Source organism: Physcomitrium patens, chromosome 25 (genome assembly GCF_059467195.1).
Source record: "Physcomitrium patens ecotype Gransden chromosome 25, ASM5946719v1, whole genome shotgun sequence".
In the NCBI taxonomy this organism is placed as follows: Eukaryota; Viridiplantae; Streptophyta; class Bryopsida; order Funariales; family Funariaceae; genus Physcomitrium; species Physcomitrium patens.
In genome coordinates this window covers 4763024-4783505 of record NC_143434.1, presented here as the reverse complement: position 1 = coordinate 4783505, position 20482 = coordinate 4763024, and the positions used below count along the sequence as shown (strand labels likewise).

Sequence of the window (20482 nt, the reverse complement as noted above, 5' to 3'; positions counted from 1 at the left end):
CAGCATTAATCGATTTCGTAGCATGGAACCATTCCTACCGGCAAATCATACGAAATATTTCAGCCGTAGTTATTTACTGCATAGTCTGGTCAGCTTGGAAGCAAGAGAGGAGGTGTTGCGAAACAGCACCATGGCACTTCTCAGCAGCCACCACGCGGAAAATCCAGCGCGACACCGAAGCATCCATCCACAAGAGGAGCAATCACGGCGATAGTCGTCATTAAGCAACCTCCTGGCCGAAGGAGATCTTTGGGAAAAGCGCCATGGCTACCACCACCACTGGAATGAGTTGCTGATGCTGCTGCACCATCACGTTAGCAATCAAGTTTCCGCACACAATTGGAAAGCCAAAGGCGGCTCCCCATAATGACGCAAGGCGGAGATGCACAGTGGTCCAGGTCCCGGCATTCAAATTTTTGCGGACGTGCGTTCCCGCCCCTTCTTCAAATTTGGCGGGGTGAAGCAACGAACGGATGGTTTCTGTTCCTAGACCCTCTCTTCACCTCGACCTAGGTTTCGTAAGATTCCTCGTTCGCATCCCATGAGCAAATCGTCAGTGATCGTTTCGCCGTCAAGGGTGAAATTTGGTCTCGAGGCGAGGATTCTGGAGGTGGGCTTCTTCATTGCAAAGGGGGGTGTAACGCCGGGATTTATGGTAATGGTGGTAAGAAATGATGGTTATCGCAGGCAAGCGAAGCGCCACAGAATGTTGTGGATGGAGGAGTGATGATATTCCTGCGTGGCATGTTGGAATATTCCCTCGCTCGGAAGTTTTCGTGCTGCGGAAATTGGTTCCAGTTGTGTTTCGGAGGTAAACTGAGGCAAGGGAGATTTGGGAGAGGAATTGGCTCGAGCCGTCGAGGGCGAGTTGGAGAGGATGCGAGATTTGCAGCAATGGTTTGGAGCTCCTCGCGCGTTTGTCCGAGGGACGTCGGCTCACTGCGGTGGTGTTCTACAAATGGTTCGTCCACGCTTAGTAACTACTTGCTTGATGGTTCTAGGTCTCGGTTTCGGTTCCTGATAAAAATGTGCCCCTCATTTGTTTGTCGCCGATAAGCTTTAGATTTTACCTGGCTTTATCGACGATCCATAAGTGACCGACACTGGTTAAACTCATGAACGTATTAGTTGGGGTGTGGCAGTGTCTGCGTTCTAATTGACATGGATCGTAAAGCGTACCGGCGAGAACTGTATCTCATCGCGTCCTTGTTCGATACACCTGTTTCAGCTTCGCCCGGCTTAGCAAGTGGTTTGATCGATAAGTTTCTGTTTGTAGCCTTCATTTAATGTCTGTTATGCGACAGACATTCATGCGACAGTGGACAGCGCAGAATGTCTCATATCAGACATTAACATTTGTCTCTTTCACATTCATGTCTTGCGGTCGTCACTGCAGCTCCGATTGCCGTCTTCTTGTGGATTCTGATGAGGTAGTGGTCCTGCAGGAAGCGATCGGATAGCTGTTTGTGGTCTATACACCTTATGATCCCCATTCGGTTACGATGGAATCAGTTGGGGCTGTACAAGATACTAATGTGCGGCACAAAGCTGATATTGTGGCAGCTGCTGACGGCATTGAGGAAGGTCTGGAAGAGAAATCCAGAGTCGAATTTCCACTAGTTATAACAATTTGCAGTTTAGATTCGAGTATTCCCATTTGGGCATGAGTTAGTTTCGTGATTTTACAACTGCCCTCGCAAATTTTCTTTTTTGTACCAAACACTGTCCACATTAGAATTACCTCTTTGTTTCCCTGTAATCATTATGCTGAAAACGACTCGCTATATTCAGTTGCCCTTTCGGAGTGGAAATTGAAGGGATAAACACGCGAGTTTAACCTACAATCAGTTCAAACGCAAAGTCTGGTGTAGGTTTGGAAAGAAGATCGACTGAAGCCGTGCAACGCAGCATGGTGGAGGATGGTGGAGCGATTCAAACAGGCGACATCACTGTCCAACTGATGGTCCAACCTCATGAATGCACGTGCGAAGTCGCTCACGAAGCAGTAGACAAGGATGCTGTGGTACGAATGGGCTCTTTGCAGGTTGCCTTGGACGGTGTTTTTGAGCATTTTTCTGATGGTGGTTCTAAGGCTAAGTTCATCTGTAAACCTAATCAGGTGAACTAACAATTTATAACATTCTTGTAGTTGTGTTGTGCACTTCTTCTAGATGTACTGTCACGTTTTTCTTCGTTTCAACAGCTACTAATGCCCCAATGCCACTTGATGGGAAGCTAGTATAGATTCTTGGAGAATATTTGCGCACAAGTTTCTTTCGTTTTATCAAAATTACGACTGTAGGTAGCAGTTGGCAAATGCTTTTCCACATTTAGCTGCGCGAATCTTGATTTAATCTTAATTTCAGTATGTGTTGTCTGATGTAGGGCAGCAAATCGTGGAGTCAGCAGAGGGCAAGGAAGCAGAGATTGGCGGGGTCTGGTGTGAGGGTGCCGGTAATCTGTACATTTCCTAATTTCTTTAACCTGGAGTTACAATAATGCTTCTGTAGCAGGCGTGCACAACCATCAAATAGGGGTTCGAAAGTGTAGGATGTATTGAGTGACGGTATTTCACTCTTGAAAGACAACCAATTCGCTAATCTCTTGAGAGTAGTGGTCTGGATTCTAACTTCCACGTTGGATGCTCTACAGAAAATTCGATCGTCATATTCGCATCATGTGAAGCCTCAGGACAACGTTGCGGATCAACGAAGCCATGATGACAATGTATACAAACTATTCACCTGTATTGTTTGATCTCCGGGTTAAAGAGGGTGTTCGTATTTGTTTATTTATTTATTTCGTTGCAATCCGTATGCATGTATGTAGCCAAGGATTGACTTCGACGCCCTCAACGGTGGGTTGTAACGTCGTTTATATAGCTTGTCTTACGGTACTGTGTGAGGTTTGGGTTTTTCAAATTACTGGCACTTGTTAGTTTTCCACCAGCATACTGAACATGATATGGCTGTTGAGGCCTAGATTTAAACACCCTGGTTTGTAAAGTTCTTGATGTTTCATATCCTGCTGATTCGAATGTTGTATTGCAGGAGAATAGATGTAGCACCAATAGACTGTCAAAGAAGAGGACACCAGCAGCGATATTAGTCTACGACGACGGTGATTCTTCCACAACGAAAAGGCAATCCCCGAGAGGTGATGATGTAACTCCTTGTCGTCGTCTGGCCTTCACCCCTATTCCGCCATCTGAGCTCAACATACGAATGGGCTCTACACTAAATTCAACACCTGACAAACACATGATTGCCAAATCTGTGGGTTTCGCCAACAATTTCCCACCGATGCAGGTGGTCCCCACTATATCAGATACAGAAGAAGGTTTGCAAACTCCAATTATATCGCTCCAGCAGACTGAATACGTAACTCCTCAAGTTTTAAGGTTTGAAAGTGAAACTGCATGGAAGGATGCTGAAAATACTCCTTCGGATTCAGTACATGCCTGTTCCGATGAAGAAAATACTATCGAGAGTGCCCTACAAAAGCTATCCGCGGAGATTTACGGTGACGATGATTCGAATGAGTATCATGATTCAGATAAGGAGAACATTCCATCGCATGAGATTCTCCTGCCCGGAGTTGGTTCTATGACCTTGAAATTGCCGCGAGGGTTCAATATGGTCGGAAATTGCTCTAGGGAGCCCCTTCAGACACTATACAGTGCACCATCTACTTCGATGCATCAGAGCTGTGATGTTTTTAATACTCCTACTGCATCTCAACAACTGCTTCGGGTGGGCTCTGTAATAATTTACGAGTACTTATTCTTCTTTCACACGAAATATGCTTTCTTTAGACATCGACCCAGAGTACAGGTTTTAGGTTGACCTACGCTACCTGCTCAGTTCTCAGTCATGTCAAGATGTCAGCAAATAGCGTGAGTCAACCCAATTCCCTTGTTCTATGTGTAAATCCGTCCAGTTCTTTTAGTTCTTTTGGAATATTTGGCCAGCTAAACATTATCCGCAGCACCGGCCGTTCGAGAGAAGTACGTCTAATCGTGTCCTAACTGGCAGGTGAGGCTCCAAGTGGAGGCAGGACGTCAATGGCACATGGTCATAGACACGGACTGTCTTTTGAATGTAGAGTCCCTCGAGTCTCTCAAGCGACTTGAAGGCATTCTCGAGACTCGTCTTGTCATCCCAAACATCGGTAAATTACTTTGATACAGGGTAGTTATTTGCCGTCTTCCACCGTGTATTTTCATTCATCGTTCGTGACTTTTTTCAGTTATTTGCACTTCTCTCACAGTCGTGTGCTCTCTTCTACAACTACATCATAGTTGTAAGGGAGCTTGATAACTTGCAGAAAAAAGAAGACTGGAGGCCTCGTGCGTCTTTTGCGCTTCAATGGATTGAATCTTGCATGTTGAAGTCGCCCTCTTGGATTCACGTTCAAAGCCCTGGAGAAACTGTGCATGTGGCGATGACACCTCCTGTGTCGCCCTCCATCTATTCCAGGTATTTCGGCTCTTAATTTTCTGTAGTCGATATTATTGTATATGTTCATTTTCTAGTGTAACATGTGTTTTTATTTGCAAGCGAGTATATGGAAATTCAGTCTAAACACAATATTTTTCCTAATTTTCAAGCATCTTCTATTGCAAATGCGATTCGATATTCTTATCTCTGTAAGATATCAGCAGCACAGCACATTTTCGTATGAATTGGGCAACTTGTTCGAAGTGACAGTGTTTCGTGAACTCGTTTAAGCAGAGGTATGTAGTCAGATGAGGTCGCGTGTTATTCTTGTGCAGAGGTCTTCATTCGTACGTTGGTGAAAGTGACCTTATGCATCCTACTCTTCATGATCATGTCCTGGAATGTGCGCTCTTCCAAAAAAGAAAGCCAGATGTCCGAGTCGCTATCTTAACTGATGACATTGCCCTCAAAATCAAGGCTTTAGCTGAGGTAATGCTTGTCTTAATTGCACTGATGCCTGTCGTCACACTTATCATAAAACCTGTGCAATGGAGCACGATCTAGCAACTAAATGTTTCAAAGAGAACCTTTTATGCTTAAAAGAGTTGTGTCTGGTTTAGCTTATTCACCTATAGTTCGCTCAGTCATAGATACAGTTCTTCTTTGCTACCATTGGTGGCACTTACCTATACTTTCTATCAGAGCTCCGAATTTTATTTAACAGAAGTGTGCTCTTGGCGAAACAGGACATTGTGGTTGACACTGCAATAAACCTCAGCGACAGTTTGCTGAATCCCTATTCCAATCGCTTCGTTTATGCTGGGAGCACACCTGTTCTGCGAACAGCTTGCCGTCCTCATGTGAAGTTGTATGATAGAGAAAGCAAACTTGAATCGACCCTTTGCAGCTCAATATTGCTTGCTTCCGCTGTTCATCCCAAGTCGAGGCACGGCACCCCTCGACCCACCTCGAGAGCCAATTTTTTCATCTGGCATAAAAGCCGACCGCTTGGTCTGCAGGCTCTTCTAGCGTAACTCAGTTTCGTAGAAAAACTCAAGCGTCCATCTTTTTGTGTGCGAATCATAGAGATCTGACAAATCGCCCAAGCTATCTAGTCCAATGAAAGGATGTAGTTTGATGCCATAATTTCTAGAACTTCGTCAGCTAGTGTGTGTTGTTAACTTTTGGAGGTCAATAGGTTTATTGACGACAAGTTCAGTGTACATGTAAATTTACGAAGTGTAATCGCCTCTTCAGAGTTTATAGATTCTAAGCTTCAGTTTATTTTATTTCTTGGAATCAGTTCCACGTGTTATCCTAGCATACTCACTTTTAAAGTTAATTTCATATAAAAGTTTTACACTAATTTAGGAATAGAATTTGTAACTGCCATAACTAAGATACAGTAATCATCTGTTTAGAGTCTTCACTTCTGCGTGTCTATTGTCCGAGCAAATTGAAAGGACCCTTTTTAATACATTGGTGATGCAGGCTGTCTATAATTGCCCAGTAGCAGAGTCCGCTTGCGGTTTTTATTAGGTGTCGACCAAGCTCAAGTGGTAGATGTAATTACTCTTACTAGTATAACTAAATCATACTAAGGAAAACCGACTTTTAATCTTTATTATCAAAACATATTAACAGTAAACAGATATGAGCAGGATAATAGAATAATAATGGTAGATTTTGAAGTGAAAATCAAAATTGAATCAGTAAGCATAATCTGAGGGAGAATGTACCTTCCTATGATAAGTTGGAAATCACAAGAGTGCTGTAACAAGTTATTGAAAAGAAGGTGGGTGCATTTAAAGAACTTCATGTCATAATGTTGCATTCTTATTGTAAATATTTTTGAGCATGTTTGAATCTTGTAGCAGCAAAAAGCAACATGGGACTCAAGCCATCTACAAACTTTAATGAAACACCAACATTAAGGAATCTTTTTTTGAATGCAAGACTATGTGGAAGCCATCTACAAACTTTGATGAAACACCAACATTAAAGAATCTTTTTTTGAATGCAAGACTATGTGGGTTGGAATCACCTAATCAGAGAGAAAAATCAACATGAAGAGCAATTAGGCAAAATAGTTAGTCAAGACAAGACACCACCCAAGGCCATGAAGATAGTCAAAATAATTGGGATTTTTCTTCATATCCTTGTATCAAGATTTAGGGGAGCAAATGTTGATATGGTAGGATTTTAGCAAGAACAATAGTGTGATAATATTGTAGAAGCATTGGTTGCATCACAACAATGACTTCACATATCTTAAATTGTTGGAAGTGTCAAAATTGATGGTCAAATTTACAAATGCGCTTATATTCTCTAGCCATCAATGAAAGAAGACATAAACTATTGACATCTAATGTAGATATCAATATTTGAAAGAATCTCATGTTGCAAAGGCAATGCATGATAGAAGTATAGTCAAGTTACAAAAGCAATGTACTATAGAAGTACAATCACATTGTAAAGATAGAGTGCAACAAAAGCATAATTAAGTTCCAAAAGTAATACATGATAGAAATTTAAGTAGGTTGTGAAGAGAGTGTGTGATGGAAGTGTAACCATATTGTAGAAGTTGTGTGTGATAGGTGCATAATTGTAGTGGTGCTTATGGTTGTCATTGCTAGTTGTTAATTATTAGCATTTTTAAAAAAAATTTCTTTCATATTCTTGTTCTAAAAATATGGTGGTATAATTTTGCATCATCTCTTGTTATTGCATTGAATTCCTACACTACTTACAATAATTTGGGATTTTAGAGTATTGAGTCTAGTAGAGCCATGGTTGTGTGATTTGGTTCTTTTTTTCTTCTCTTACTCATAATGTCAATATGTAGTAATTCTTTTTTTCTTTGCCATATCTGTTAGTTTTCTTACATAATTGTTATTAATAAGGATTATTTAATTGATGGCTTGTCTAATATTCTTTCTAATTGTTTTGATTCTTCTACAATATTGTTAACATCCTACTCTACACTAGAGCTTGCAATGGTTTCCAAGTTGCAATCTTTTGCAATATTATGACATATTGCTAGCTTTTGGCAAATTACATGGACAACAGTGATGTAATTTAGATCTTTGTTTTTTTTTTCCTTGTATTATTATTCTTGGTTGCAATTAATTAATGTTTTGGTTTTTTGGTTGTTCTCTTTTTCTTTGTGGTGTTAAATTGAGAAGCAACACAATCTTTAAACTTATAGCATCAAATAGAGTTGGTTGATCTTTAGAGAGCTAGAATTGATTCTTGTTTTTTTTAATGTGGCTCAATATTTATGACATAATCTTGTTTTTGTTTTTTTTTTTTTATTATTATTTTTGTTTTGTTTTTGTTGTTGTTGTTGTTGTTGTTGTTGTTGTTGTTGTTGTTGTTGTTGTTGTTTTTTTTTTTTTTTTTTTTTTTTTTTTTTTTTTTTTTTTTTGTTTTTTGTTTTTTGTTTTTTTTTTTTTTTCTCTATCATTGATTTTGCTATAAGTGTATTTAAGACTCACTTGGTATCTTTTTGTCTCTACTTGGGGGTAGCAGTGCTATTGTTACTAGAAGAGCTAGGTGTTGTATTAGTGATTCCTTTGTTGTATGTGTCCTTGCAATTGAAAGTATTGCAATGGTTCTTAGTGTCTTTGATAGTTGGTAGTTGACTTTTCTTCTAGTTGATTGTTGAAGTAGTGCTTGAGATCAATAATTTATTATATTTTCTCCAATATTAGATTTGTGTGGTGGTATGTAATTAATTTTTCTTAAAAAATTTATTTGAGTTTAATTAGAATTTTTTACAATTTTACAACCTTTAATTTGTCCTAAGAGTGTGACTTAACTTTGATTAGTTATATTAATCATGCAAGAAGAAGATTTAGTGATACTTAGTCTTGATTTTTCTATAATTCTTATAATCATGAAATTTAAGCCACTATTCCTATCTACTATTATATAAGATATGATTTTATCTACAATAGAGACTTCAATGTTGATTGCCTTGACTTCTTGTATTCTTTGAATAATTCACATATGCACTACTATTTTAGCCTTAGAACTTTAATGTTTCTTGATAGAAATTCTAATCTTAAAGGTTTTTTTTATTATTGGAAAAATCTCCAATAATTGAGTAATTATAATATTAGCCTTAATTGTCTTCAAATCTATCTATAATTCATGAGGCAATGGCTTTTTTTTATTCTTAGATTTTAATAAAAGAATGGATTTAAGAATTGGAATTTGAAGCCTTTTTCTACTATTTTTTAGAAAGAATCTTTTTTATGTGGATACCTTCATATTTTTTGATAATATATTTGGCAAGGATTTTGGATCTTAAGATAATTTTTTAAAAATTCTAATGTTAGCCATTGCCTCTTTAGTGACTTCATTGAGGGCTAAGAAATTGAGAGAGTTTTTAAAAATGCTCTCACTCTCAATTGAGGTAAGAAAGAAAAGACTAATATACCTGAACTTAGTCATAACTCTTGCGGTTGATATATTAGGTTGTTCTTTTTTCTTATGAGATGACTTCTCATTAAAGATGTAATTAGTATGAAAAAATAAAGGTTGGTTTTTTTTAAGTTTTAGATTTTTTCTTTTATTAAATATTTCTAAATACCTTATATTTTATAAACCTTAGCAATTATTTTGTTGGCTATACTGATTTTGCCCAAATTCAAGAAAATATATCTCTTCTTTGTATTTAAATTCAATAGAGGATGTTGGTTTCAAAAATTATTCTAATAATTATAAAGAATGTTAGGTGGTTTTAATTTATTATTAGATCTAGGTTTATTTATTTATTTAAATATTAGCTTGGACTTATTGTTAGTAATTACCTTGTAAAAAGTTTAAAGAAACTACCTTATTAAGTTACCTAAAGGCCTCAATAGAATACTTATCTCCATAATTTCTATATATAACTTGATTTTTAATTCAACAACTACTAAGTGGGTGTCTTTTACCACAAAGATAGTATATTTCTAATCTTTATCTTGGTTGTTTTTTATAACCTTGGTACAATATTCATAGCTATGTGAATAAATAGATAATTTTTTAATTAGAATTTTTTGTAATTCTACACCTACTAATTTTTTCTAAGTTTGTGTCTTGACTTTGATTAGTTATGTTAATTATGTAAGAAGAAAGTCCAATAATACTTAGTCCTAATTTTTTTTATAGTTCTTACTAGAATGGTATTTAAGCCACTATCTTCATCTACAATTGTATAAGGTATAATTTTATCTATAATAAAAACTTCTATATTAATTGCCTTGACTTCTTGTATCTTCTAAATAATTCTTATGTGAATTGTTATTTTAGCCTTAGACATATAACATCTCTTAATAGACATTTTAATCTTAACGGTTTTTTTTATTGTCAAAAAAATCTCTAATAATTGAATAATTGTGATATAAATCTTATTATTATTTTTAAATCCAAATATAAGTCATAAGATAATAATTTATTTTTATTTTTGGATTATAATAAAAAATTAGAGTCAAGAATTAGAATCCATCTATTTCTATCTTTTAACTTTAATTAGAGCTTTTTGTCCTACCTTTGGTCTAAATTTATCACAAACATATGTATTTATTTAATAATTACCTATATGATTAGATAGAAGTACATAAATATAGATTAATTTAATAATATCTTCTACAAAAACTTCTTAAAAGCTTTATAGATGGAATTTTGACTTTACATGTGTTTATAGTTGATTGATAGGATAGAAACTTATTCAATAAGTTATTATTTGTGCCAAACATATTAGTAGCTTGTCAAATAAGTTAACTATATGGCGCTTATATAAAAAACTTATCTTATATATATATATATATATATATATATATATATATATCTATATATATATCTAATAAAGTCAACATATCTTAGAGGTCTTATAGAATATTGCCACGTAATTTATAGTTAAATAGTATATATGGAGGCAAGAATGAAACCTTCTTCATTCTTGTCAATACCTTTTTAGTCCTTAGTTTTCTTTCAAGACTTTCCAATCTTTTTGTCTTTGGCAATAGTTATTTTAGTTTAATATTTTATCATCTTTGAGTGATTCTTTAATTTTTTTTGAGTGACATAAGAGTATATTGATCTTTTAGGTCTTTGAGGTTCATGTTCTTAACAAAATCCTAAATCCTAGATTCTAAAGATATCTAAATAATTATTAGGATTTTAAAATTATCATAGGAATTTGATTAAGATTTATTTAGAATTTCATTAGATTATTTTAAAATTTGTTTAAGATTTCATTAAAAAAATTATTAGGATTTTATTAGAAGGTGGTTAAATTTTACTTAGGATTAATTTTGAATTATATTAGAATTTATTAGGACTTATTTATTAGGAATTTATAAGGAATTATATTAGAATTTAGTAGAAAAAGTCATCTTATATTTATTATGATTTTTTAATCTCTATCTTTACTAAAATTTTTAATTTGATATAAAAGATTAATGTAATAATTTAAAACTTCATGTGGTATGACAAAAAATCTTTAGTATATAGTTGGATTGTATAGAATGTATATTGCAAATCCATAGACATCTAAGAATTAGAACTAATTGATCAAAAATAATTTGCTACAATTCAAATTTAAATATAAATAAATTAATAAGGTATAATCTAATAAATATTATATTAGTTAATTTTAATAAATCATAGTCAAGTTTTATTTAGATAACTAGTGAAACAAGACTAGACTATCTTAAAAATCCAAGATCCTTCTAATCCACAACAATATAAGGCCTCAAAAAATAGGACAAAATAGATCAAAACAAAACTGAATAGACTAAACAAAATAGGATATGAAAGACAAATTGAGCAAATAGAAACAAAACAAAACAGATCTGAACAGAAAGATGCAAAACCAAACTTTACTAAGAGAAAGGGTCCAAAGCCATACCTAACGAGATGCCCCAAAAGGCCCTAGCCAATACTATTTATACCTTGTCCTACCACCCTAGACTTTCTAGAATGTTCTTAGGAGGTGGGCCTCATCTAGATAGCTGCCTTAAACTCCTTTTCTAGAAAGTTTTATTGTAGGCTCCACGTAGATAACCACCCTAAATCCTTTCTAGAATTTTCTACGGTGGAATCCACTTGATCTGAAAACCTAACCTCAATTCTAGAAACTTCTATGGTTCTAATTATCTATATAATTATCTTATCTATATCATGTTACAACTAATCTAAAACATAAATAGAATCTCAAATCCAAAATTGGAATGAGATAGAATAAGTATGATGAAAACAATAACTTTTATAATACTCAAGTCACCAAAACTGTTTTATAAAGTATGAAATTATTTATTGTTGTAGAATCTAAGACTCCTACTAATTAAAACATATATAATTTTAAGAAAATCTATAAAATTCTATGATTAAAAAATAAATTAACTAAATAATATGTTAATTTCTAACATTTAGTTTAAAAAATTATAATTATTTTTTAAAAAAATAGTCTAGACTGGCTTTGGTTTATTTATTTCAGAATCTACTTATGAGTTGATTTCTAAACTACTAGTTTAACATTATATGTAAAAGTATTTAATTCATTATATTATAATAATAGATAAGATTATAATAAAACCAATTAGATAATATTTTAAATTTAATATTCTAAATTTAATATTCCTTTCCAATGATAATAAAAAATGATTATTATAAAATAGTAAAATATAGATTTTTGAAGTTGGTATTTAATGCTTGATCTTACAATAGATTAAAACTATCTTTTTAATTTAGAATCTAAATAATTTTAACATAAATAAATTTAAAATACCTATTATATTTAAAATAGATAAATAAAATAAAATAAAATAAAAAATTAAATAATATAATTACTAAAAGAAAAAAAAAATCCTTGTGCAATTTAAGTATTGTACAAATAGAGAAGGATAAAAATACTATTATTCTTTTTCATACAAATAGCAATTAAAAGAGGACATAATAAAATATACTATAAAATTTAATAATTTTTTTTTAATCAAATAATGTATTATAAAATTTAGATCCAATTAAATAACATGACTATGTAAAATTAAACTTTGAATTTACATATAAATATGTTTAAATTTGACTTATATAAGAAAAGAAGCCATATTGCTATGGCTTATTTGAAATATCTTTTTACTATAATATATAATATTTATACAACATAATATCGAAGCATTCATGTATTATTTTTGGATTTAAAAATAAAATAAAATAAAAATAAAATAAAATTCATGTATGATTAAGTGACATAATTATAAATCTACAAGAATAGAGGATATATTGTGCTCTTACTTTGAAACAATTTCTTTTTATAAAAAAATATTTTGCCAAGATTCAAAATATTTAAAATTAATAAGACTTTTTATTAAGACATATGCTTATAAAAATATCTCATCTTTAAAGAAGAACAAGGAGACAAAATAATTAATGTGAAAAAACATACGAGATTATATTCCACAAAGTAGAAAGATACCACCACAAACAAAATTAAAAAATATCCACATCAAAGTTAAGTGCATCTTGGAATAGATCTTAAGTAAATAAATAAATAATCCTACTATTTAGGAAACAAAAAAAACTTCTTTGGCTACATGAAGTCCCTTGTAATATTCTTACTTTACATACAACCAATGGGACATCATAACAGGCATCAATTGTGTTATAGTCTATTACCTCAATGTTTGCCAATCAAAGATATTAGATCTAAATGCCTTGTGTTTTTGGCCTCTTTTTAATTTAAGCCAGAAGTAAACCTAGTTTGTATCAAAAACGTAAAATTAAATCCAACCATTGCTGTTCCACTTCAAAGACATTTCACAAACTCCAACAAATACTATCCATAGTAAAATAAAAACAAAAGCACATGTAGGCCTGCAGAAGGCTGATATATCTGCTTTGTTAAGTTCGGAGTTTCATGTGGTAAATGTGTTCCCCTCCCTTCATGGCTTCCTTATCATTAGACCCAGACTTTACGGCACCGTCCAGATGGATGCAGAACAATGTAACATGAAGCGGTGTAGTGTGAGAGACAAAGAGTGGTGGATTCCATGGCAACCAAAGTGGGTTTTGTCGGCCTCAGGAGGGGCACCGACAGCAGTTTGTATTTTTAACATGATTCATGGGGGTTCCAGGACTGCGAGGTGTGCGGAGAAGAGGTGAGCAGTTTCTAACGGTCTGTGGTTCCACTGTCTAGGTTGATTATTACGCAGCGGGTTTACTACCTGGGACAAAATACTCAGCTTAAAACAGTTCCCTTGTGAATCAATTTGATACTGAAGTTCAATGTTGACATCAACATCGCCTTCTTTTGTAGGCACTTCTTTTCAGGAGTACTGTAGGCACCTGTGAAGATCATGATAATGAGTTGTCATTTTAAATCTTCAAACTCAGTGCGCTTCAAGTTGCATAGGAAAAAAAACTGTGTCTAGGAAAGGTGTTTAAAGGAAGAATCTGATTACCAGATGTGGTGAACTGTGCGGATGAGATGAAAAAGGTTAGAGCTAGGTTGCGTGAAAGCGCAGAAAGAAACGCTTGGGGAGCTGATGGAGACAAAGAGCTGAAAGAGACTGCAAGCACGGATGGGAAGAGAAGGGTATACCAAGAGAGAATGAGCCAAGAATATGCTCAGCGTAGCTGTGTATAAACTTTTGGTTATCAGGTACAGAGGAATGCAGAGTAGACAAAGTGGCATGAAGATATGGAAGAGTGTCAGCGTCATGAAATGAAGATCTAGGGTGAGTGCCGGGAGTGAAAACATGGTGACATTCAGGGCTCACATTTTTTCTCATATCAGGCTATGTTGGTACACAATTCCTTCCTCTCTTCATTTTTAGATAAACACGGCATAACGAATGGTTGTGCATTTCCCCAGTACATTCGTGTGGAGGGCAGTTTCACACTTTCACCAAGCCTTGATAATCGTGCAGAAGTCAAGACTCAACTTACTTTCTTTCCAAATATAAACAACAGACCAGATCTTTAAGAAGGTGCTGTCCGATATAGGGCAATGGTTCTGAAACGATAAATTAATTCAAGACAATCTTCACAGAATATTCAGGATGTTTTCCTACATTCAGACAGACAAAACCTGTTCTATATCTGTCTCAGAGCAGTCTCATCGCCAGGATAGGTCGTGTTTGTCATCGACGAGGATCTCGTGATTCAAATCTCTATAGATAAAACAAAAGCATGAATTTACTCGCTATAGCAAGAATTTACAGGTCACTTAATCCCGACATGAATTTTGATAGGATTATGTGCCAGTCGTCGGAATATGAACTCCAAAGTCACGGGTAGCACAGGTGGCTTAACGCTAGGATGCCTTCAATCCACTACTGTGGAAGGCAGGAAGGATTATTATATCGGAGGCATATTCGAAGTAATTTTCAACATATGTTCGTGTTAATAGAAAGCCCCACAGGTCCCTTCTATTTTTCCGCATGCACTGCAACAGAACCTACCGTCAATCTCAACACCGCAGCAGCTAAGGCTAGTCTTACCACCAATCTTGTACTGCAGAAGATGTTAAAAAAAAGCGTGTTGCTGTTTCCAAACGCCCTGAACCAGAACACGGAATTCCAAATGTACGGGACTAAATAAAAAGCCGCACTAGCAGTGAAAAGACCAGAGTCCTTTGATTAGCTTATAATCACCATCAATCTTAGCGAAACAGATTGACAGCACCTATTGTAACTTGGCTATCATAAGGAGATAGAATTCTGGCGTTTTTACGACGTTCTTTCTTCTGTATGTTTAGTACCTATTGGAACTGCGTCGTAAAAAAAGCCTGTAAAATTCTTTTAGAATGTAACATACAGAAAAGAGACAAGATTCCAGTTCTACAAACCAGGCAGTTTGTGTAGTTCACCAAGGAACATAGTTTAATTCATTATTTCATACTCAACATTTTTATCGTTTAACACCGTCAAATCCCATGTCACACGGTGATAACATGGAATGTAAGCGTAGCTACCTACATAACTTATGGAATGCCCATTGAATACTGCAGAAAGAGCATACCGTATATCCATCAGTTAGACAATCGTACGACACAGACGTACCAATTGAAACTTTTCAGGGCGTTTCAACAAGCTGTCTTGGGTCACAAGCATGCACCACGCTATGAAGAACCGCTAACCGGTAAGAGTTTGTGAGAGGATAGACTAACGTCCTCAACCAGAAAGCACCAATTGTCAAAGGTGTATACAGTTTCCGAGAATCGTTCTCTCAGAACTCGCTCTGTACGTGGCACAACGGCAACAAAAATAAGTCTGCACATGGCAGTGATGGAAGTGAACCAAACATCCAGACAGGCACATCCAACAAGAGAATGTAGCTCAACATCTTGAGCCACACTTATCTATGTAATATTACCACGATCTACTGCGGCTCAGATCAAAAGTACATATCCAACATTAACTAGACACCGGCATTGTGATTGGAGACGGGAAACTTGAACACAACTAAACACAAAGCAACGTAGCAAAACTAGATTTCTCAACAAATACAGTTATTAACCCAAAACCTAAGCACAGCTCACTACTTACAAGTATTTTCACATTCGTACAAGTTAGTCCACTTAAACTCTGAAAGGCTGCATACTAAGAGACGAGACACAATGCAACATAGATACGCAGTTATACATGTAGATAAGCTTGTTGGTTCTAAGTCCAAGATCTAGCCACTGCCCTGAAGCTCTTTGTCCTCTGTCACGCAATTGATATGAAAAGAGAACTTGGCAACTTCCTGCGTTTTCATACTGCTCACTGACGGATTTAACTGTGTATGCGACTAATTAGAGATCTCTTCCAAATCAAATTAACCTTTTCTTAACTCTAGACCTTCGCGATAGCTGGTACTAATGAAGCCTCGCTAAAGTAGCACTGCTGCAATCTGTCCAGAATGCAGACAGCGGAAAGCATTTATGATTTGTGGAGAGTTTCAGGCCGTTCCAACTCCCAAGAACAAGTACACATACGCTTGTCCAGGTCTAGAACCTTCAAGCAGTCAAGTGGGATTCTCTTTAAACAAAACTAGTCAGTTGATGCAGCTAAAGAATAAGCCTTGTCAGGATGCTCCTACAACGACCTACACGTGCGACCTCTAAACGTCAGTGCATGTGCATTACAATGATCGGGACTCAAACTGGATTGTAATACCCTTAAGAATCTGTGGTAATATAAGCCTGTCACTTTTCCACTTTCTCAAGCTAATACCTTCCTGGATGTCAAATGTGTAACTGAGATGAAAGGAATGATGCCTGGTCCGAGGCTGAACTTGACATGCTCAAACAGCATCGAGCCATGCCACATTCCTTACAGCTGAGCTACACAATCTCTGTTCTCGGCCTCGGCTCATGACATGTGCATAGCAGTCACAATAATTCACCTCGCAGCATCATCGTGTAATATCTCCGAGGGGAATGAAGTCTGGTTCGAAGCCTTATTTTGTAAAACCAAAAATAGATGCTCAGGGTCATATTCCATTTCACACGGCATAAGTTTCATGTAAAAACTCCACGCTTATAGCCAATTGACAGTCGGTGCACTCTATGACAGTGTACAAAAACACGATGACAGTACCTCCATGGAACCGTGCCAAGGGGAATGAAGCCTGGTCCGAAATTCAATTTCTAGACCAGAAACGAATCTGGGCCACTCGTCATTCCTCATGACAAAGTCTCATAGTCTTGTCGAACTCCCCGATCTGATGTTCGGATGATGAAGCGCCAGAACGATGCACGATCTGGTGGACGGCCGTGTCCACATTTGCAACTCCGCCGAGGGGAATGAAGCCTGGTCCGGAGCTTCATCAAGGCCATCCAAGAGATAGCTTCGGGCCATACGTCATTCCTCACGGCAAAGGCACATCCAGCATCTTCCACCGATCGCCACATAAACCGGATAATTTTGCGCATCCTGACGTACAAATGACATCATGAAATTTTAAACTGAAGCTTGACCCGAAGTAACACATTTCAGAATAACTGCTACAGTGCTCCAGTCAATTTCAAAGACGAAGGCTCATCCGATTTCCGGATCAAATCCCTCATCGAACTGCAACTCATGTTGATCATAACACGCCTGGCACTCATCACGAAACCTACCTTAGCCTAGCCTATTGCAAATCTTCAATCATTGCAGCAGCACAGCTATTCCCATATAACATTAAGTTAAATATTACGCTATCACAAAACCTTCACATCGATGTCCGCACGTCAGGCATTTTGCTATCTGTACAGTCATGGAACTCAACCGAGAGGAATGAGGCCAGCTCCCTCGGTGTTGCCGGACCGCAGCAAGACGGCTCCGGCCGACCCATCATTGCCCACAACGGAAACACAGATTGCTTCCACAGCCACAGCTACCGGCATCTCCTGAGTCATGTCTCATCGATTCCTCCAAGTTACAAATGACAGATAGACATAATTGGTGACGGTGGGGAGGACTATCAGTAACTTCCCGGCGCGACGTGTAGAACAGTCCTTCACTTCTCTGTACATCGCCAAAGGAATCAGAATACTCTAACATGGTGGTAGTTACCAAACAGACTTGAATCCTGTTAGCCTTCAGCATCACAACTACATCAATCAAGGAAGTGATCTTTCGGGCCTACTAGATCCCATTTACCAAAGATCTCAGTAGGGCCTGTCTAAGATCGGAGTGAAGACATAAATGAAGAAATCACCCGTCTGACCTATCTAAGAGAACTAACGCGTCTACGTGCGGGATTGAATCTACAACAACGCAGGCATGTTCAATCGGTTGCTGGGCACTGAAATGGGCACCAACCAAGCCGAAGAGGATTGAGTCTCTCCCCGGCCTGGCGTAGGTACTCAACGCCAAATTGTCCTCCGCTCTGCCCTGCTGTGATGGTTGTGACTTCGAATTGCGACCCTCAAAAAGCAGTAACCACCTAAGAAATGATCGCGGATGGTACACACTCAACCCGAGGCGACCATCTGCTGGCTGTCCTGCACACGCCACTGACCACGTCATGGACAATACCATCGCCGGTATTCTCTCCCTAGCATCTGACAGACGAGGTAAGACCGTAGCTAGAAAAAGCAGGCGGCTTGGCTCGCCTTTCCACAGGAGTCTATACTAGCGATCATCATCGCCAGACAATTCCACCAAGCAACATGCGTCGCATCCCACCGCCGACACTGCTTCCAACCCCCCCCCCCCCCCTCCCGCGGCGCTCCCGAGAACACACCCATGGAAGTGGACTCCATCGACAACAGAGAAAAATTGCAAGCTCCTGTGGAAGGTCATGTGAAAAAAGTTACAAGATGACCAGCACTCGTCTAGAGAGGTCTCGATATAGGAGAACGCACCGCGTGAGGTAGCGGAGGGAGAGCAGAGTCTTTGCACGGCTCGTGGAGATATAGAGGAGCGATGAGAGTAATGCAAGCGGTTCCGAAACGGCGACTAAATAGCAACAAAACGAGATGTGTTAATAGCATCACGACGGGGCTTCTCCTGCTCATGTCATGCCACCCTACCACATTTTGCTTCGTCTCACGATTCCGGCCTATTTTTTCCCACTCCGCTGTAATAGGGTGGGGAGGTTCCTGGTAATGGGATTTGCACCTCAGCGATGGAAACTGGAGCTCTACTTCGTGATCAACCAATCTTCGCTGTTGTGACAAACTTCAGAGGGACTGGGTCCAAGAAGTGGTGTCGGAGGGGGGTGGAGAAGAAGCTCATAATGAAGAGTGGGTTTTTCTGTGGGCAATTATTCCACACTCCACCATCAATTCCTCCTCAACTGGTGAATCTTTACAAAACTGTAGATACTGTTGTGGCTTTATTACCGTCATTATAGCTTCTTACGCCTGTGGCGCCGAAGCTTCTACCAGAGGCTTTCCGCCTTCATTCTGGTGACCTGTCTCGAAGCCCTTCATTTCCCCCACCCCCCAGCCCCATGCACCTGTGGGCATTATTTTTCAAATACTGTGCCACTTGTGACACACATCCAACAGAAGTTGAATTGTTGCCCTTTATGAATGGCTCACTGGTAGTTACTTATTGCCATAAAAAAAAAAAAAAAAAAAAAAAAAAAACACACACACAAACAAACAAACAAACAAACAAAATCAAACAGTTGATGATGGAGAGTGACACCCTATGACAACCTGAGCCTGGACTTCCATGAAGAACCAGATTATCAACTAAATAGACCAGTCACACAACATGGTAGAGTTGTTGTCATATGTGTGACAAGCCTGCTCCCTTGTTTTGTGTTTCTTAAGACTTACCCCCTTTCACCATTACATTGGCATGTATATTTAATTGTGAAATGCAGATCATGCAAAATCCTTAAAAGCACCATTTATGTGGTGCCACAACCCTACAGAGATTTCCCAGTATCTTTATACAACTCGCCCTCCTCTACTATTTCTAATTGGCATTTATGTTGATGTTAATTGACAGACTCCAATGCAGGATCTTAGTGCATTTTCAGGCAGTAGTTGTTTGAGACTTTCAAAGGAGGCTCCACACCCCCCTGTAATTAAGCTCCTTAATATTACATTCAGAATTCATCTGTGTACATCCCTCCCCATTAAGACACCACAAGCACATGGATCCTGAAATGATGACAAAACAAAAGCAAAAAAGAAGGTTGACCTTCCTTGGCTTCAATTCAGATAAAACTAATAACTTAATTGCTGTACTTCACATCCTTGGCAAAACCAACCTAGTCCATTGCCATTATTTCCCCATAGCCCACCATGTTTTAGGAAACTTTGGCTGACACACATTCAGAAGCATACTGCAGTTCTTATATAAGAAAGCATGGTTACTTTTTGTGAGAGACATGAGACATGAGACATAACTAATTCCTCTCAGTGGCTCAAAATTCACTTCATATTGTCAACTAGAACGTAGACTGCAGTTCACATGGAGTTCAAAAGGGATCTCTCTTCAGATGAAGATTAACCAAAAGTTGTTAGAATTACTTTAGTGTCCAATCAGCATACTTATCTGCTTGTGCATTTGTAAACAAAATGGACATGTATAATTAGAGCATTGTCAATACCCCATGTC

At 37.3% G+C, this 20482-nt stretch overlaps 2 protein-coding genes across 2 annotated transcripts; one reads left to right on the top strand and one right to left on the bottom strand.

The window, feature by feature from the left end:
• The first annotated feature begins 366 nt into the window (after positions 1 to 366).
• Positions 367 to 5728, top strand: LOC112278530 (uncharacterized). The gene is made up of 13 exons (XM_090247405.1): positions 367 to 398; positions 514 to 655; positions 822 to 961; positions 1143 to 1190; positions 1446 to 1584; positions 1862 to 2119; positions 2386 to 2454; positions 2653 to 2727; positions 3051 to 3761; positions 4035 to 4170; positions 4301 to 4478; positions 4775 to 4928; positions 5186 to 5728. Exons 1-13 carry the CDS (start codon positions 367 to 369, stop codon positions 5471 to 5473), a joined length of 2370 nt encoding a protein of 789 aa, XP_090103531.1. The 3' UTR covers positions 5474 to 5728.
• Positions 5729 to 17284: 11556 nt separating this feature from the next.
• On the bottom strand, positions 17285 to 19411 carry LOC112278331 (uncharacterized). The gene is made up of 2 exons (XM_024511649.3): positions 18769 to 19411; positions 17285 to 18400 (listed from the first exon to the last, which is right to left on the bottom strand). The coding sequence occupies exons 1-2, from the start codon at positions 18919 to 18921 to the stop codon at positions 18116 to 18118; spliced, it is 438 nt and encodes a 145-aa protein (XP_024367417.1). The 5' UTR covers positions 18922 to 19411; the 3' UTR covers positions 17285 to 18115.
• Between the last annotated feature and the right edge of the window lie 1071 nt (positions 19412 to 20482).

Excerpts from the sequence above, each read along its gene's own strand:
- LOC112278331 (XM_024511649.3), bottom strand. The coding sequence starts at position 18,921 with ATGAGCAGGAGAAGCCCCGTCGTGATGCTATTAACACATCTCGTTTTG. Across the intron at positions 18,401-18,768 it reads TCCCTCCGCTACCTCACGCG|CCAGCAGATGGTCGCCTCGG; the intron begins GTGCGTTCTCCT and ends TGTGCAGGACAG.
- LOC112278530 (XM_090247405.1), top strand. The coding sequence starts at position 367 with ATGACGCAAGGCGGAGATGCACAGTGGTCCAG. Across the intron at positions 656-821 it reads GTGTAACGCCGGGATTTATG|GCAAGGGAGATTTGGGAGAG; the intron begins GTAATGGTGGTA and ends AGGTAAACTGAG. Across the intron at positions 2,728-3,050 it reads AACGAAGCCATGATGACAAT|GAGAATAGATGTAGCACCAA; the intron begins GTATACAAACTA and ends GTTGTATTGCAG.